This window comes from Phragmites australis, chromosome 9 (assembly GCF_958298935.1).
Source record: "Phragmites australis chromosome 9, lpPhrAust1.1, whole genome shotgun sequence".
Classification (NCBI taxonomy): Eukaryota; Viridiplantae; Streptophyta; class Magnoliopsida; order Poales; family Poaceae; genus Phragmites; species Phragmites australis.
Genome location: NC_084929.1, coordinates 23,941,977 through 23,944,845, shown reverse-complemented (window position 1 = coordinate 23,944,845; position 2,869 = coordinate 23,941,977). Strand labels below are relative to the sequence as shown.

Here is a 2,869-nt window from a genome sequence, read left to right as displayed (position 1 = left end):
CAATGAGCTTACGGGAGGTCTTCTTGCGGGATCAGAGCAAGGAGATCTTTCTTGGAGTTCTTGGTCGGTCTTCTTGCGGGAGCAGAGCAGGGAGCTATTTCTTGGCGCTCTTGATCGGAGTTCTAGCAGAGCAGAGCTCTTGGCGTTCTTGGTCATGATGGGAGCAGTGCACTGGGCAGGATATCGACGAAACGGGGCGGGAAGCAGTGAAATGGGGACAGAGGCGAGGGGTGGCCAGGAAAGTTTTAAAGACGAGGGAGAGGGAGGGAAGAAGAGAATAGAGAAGGAGACACGGATCGCCTGCCGTTGCAGCAGCCGACGGCTGGATCAATAGCCATATCTTCCCTCCTCCTTTCGGTCCTTAGCACGAAAAATGTATTCAAATTTGGGCCTTTGTCTTGTGATTTTCCCATACCATCCATAGTATGAAAAAATTCCTAAAATTTTGCAAATTATTTGTGAATTGTGGTCCTCAGGAGCTCACAGCTTGGAACAGGTAAAGACAGCTTGGAACATGCTTGCACTTCCCAGGTAAAACGGTAGGGGTGGAATTGCACATGTAATCATTCACTGTAGATTTATTGACTCATCCATAAAACATTACAGATGTGTTAAAAATTTATCAGAAGAATACAGCTTCGACCGTCGGGAGAGCAGCCAACAGAGGCCAAGCGTATTTTGTTGTGGGCTTTCATCTTGGTGTTCATCTATCGTCAGGCTTCCTCGGAAGCTGGAATGAACTTGAGCGAAATGCTGTTAACACAATGTCGCTCGTCTGTCGGCGTGTTAAACCCCTCCCCTTTGAATACATGTCCCAAATGTCCTCCACAAGTAGCACATGTGATCTCTGTCCGCCTCCCATCAGGGTCCGTCTAGTGTTGGAAAACAAGATTGGTTAAGTACCAGAGATTGCAGAGAATGGAATGAATAGAAGACCAGAGAGCAATGATCGTTCCTCATCTTGTGTGCAAGAGAGAAACGTTCGTACCGTCCGTCTTATGGCCCCAGGAAATCCCTCAAAGAATGCTGGCCAGCCACACCCTGAGTTGAACTTTGTAGATGATTTGTATAAGGGAGTTCCACACCCAGCGCATTCATAAATGCCCTCGCCAAAGAACTTGTCATATTCACCCGTTCCAGGGTACCTGGGAAAACAGGCGACCAAATCAATTTAGAACACTTATGACACCTGTTAACAGTTAACAGGGAAAAAATTCTTTGCCACACCATATACCAGCCATTAAGATACCAGAGCCTAACAATTGTATCATGTTTACCAAGAGCTCTGATTGAAATCTTTGGGATCCATGGTGCTCCAGTTGAATTGGCAACTTGATACCAATTAATCAGATAAAGGGCGTGATTCAATTATTAGACTAGCTTCCTTTGATCCCTGTTTAACAATTTATTCAACATTTTTGTGCTCTAGTTACAAACACTTTTTAACATTGTACAAGCCAGCTAATAATAGTAATATGCAGATACTGGTAGCAGGTCAGAATCAGGTTCTGCAATTAAACGCACAGCACTTTGATGTGGCTAACTATCGATTCGATGATATGCATAACGCATGGTGCTGCGCATTTCAAGGAGATCTTCTTAATGCTTATGCAATTGAATTCAACTGGGGGTTGATCAGTAATACTGTAGATATGTAGTGATTATCACATCTGTTAAGCCACCAACACAAGTTCAGTAACAACAGATGCCAAGAGATGGCACTGCTGTTCAAATAGACAAATCTTACTCGGTGCCCTTGAGGCGGAGGATGCGGAACTGCTCTGGCGTGAGGATGGCCTCCCACTCCTCCTCCGACTTCTGCACGGGACCCGGCGGCGGCGTCGACGACGACAACGCCGCCACGCCCGGGAACCGCCGCCCTGCCGCGCCGTGCGGGCGAGCGGGCGCGGCGTGGTCCCGGCACGGCGGCGCTGCGCACGAGAGCGGACCTGGCCCAGGGCGCGCGGCGGCCAGCGAGGGGACGAGGAGGAGGGAGGAGAGCGGACGCGCGGAGGGCGCCACGGCGGGGCGGGAGCACGAGTGGGACGCCATCCTCATCTTCAGCAGACGCTGTACGCCCATGTCTCTCGGCACAAGCGTCACGTGTCGCATTCGTTACCTGGTGCTGATAAGGCTCTGGACTCTGATTGATGCATTGCAGGCTTGCAGCGCAAACTGCAACAATTCCTAAAATTATTTATTTATTTTTCTTGTTTCATTTGTTTTCCCTGTGCACCGTCAACGAGGAATCTGGGAAATACTCAACAATCATCTGATGACTATTCCAAGATCTCTCTTGAAATGTATATAGACAATGTCATAACCTTCGGAGAGAAACACAATCCTGATCGAAAATGATACACACAGTTTCAGGTTTTTGCTTCTCATGGTTCTATTGACAGTGCTAGACAATAAATGCAAGTTTCATATTCTGTAACATTGTGAACCGTTTACATGATATTGAATAAGTTTGATGCACCTCTATGCATAAAATTTTCGAAACAATGGGCAGAATTTCAACCTCAGATTAATTGAAGAAGAAAAACAGAACAAAATTATAGTGGCCAAACAGATCACTACCAGAACTCGGAGGTAATCAGGGCAGTGATTCAAAGTTGCAAAAATTGCTCACACCACACCCAGAACCTCACGTAATTGAGATACATAACATGACTCCCAGACTGAAGTAACTGCTTGGTTCAAAAAAAAAAAGACTGAAGTAGTTGAAAACATTTGTTAAGGAACTGACTATCCAAAAAATTGGAAACCATCATTCATCGGTTGAGGTTTTTCGATACAAAATGAGAACCCATCAGCGCTCTTCTATGTCTTCAGTCCTTTGCTCTTGTTATTAAACTCTACGCATACA

General features: G+C 46.3%; 1 protein-coding gene across 1 annotated transcript; it reads right to left on the bottom strand.

Moving 5' to 3' along the window:
- Positions 1 to 524: 524 nt before the first annotated feature.
- LOC133928855 (peptide methionine sulfoxide reductase B5-like) lies at positions 525 to 2,128 on the bottom strand. The gene is made up of 3 exons (XM_062375353.1): positions 1,748 to 2,128; positions 989 to 1,145; positions 525 to 872 (listed from the first exon to the last, which is right to left on the bottom strand). The coding sequence occupies exons 1-3, from the start codon at positions 2,110 to 2,112 to the stop codon at positions 714 to 716; spliced, it is 681 nt and encodes a 226-aa protein (XP_062231337.1). The 5' UTR covers positions 2,113 to 2,128; the 3' UTR covers positions 525 to 713.
- Positions 2,129 to 2,869: the final 741 nt, after the last annotated feature.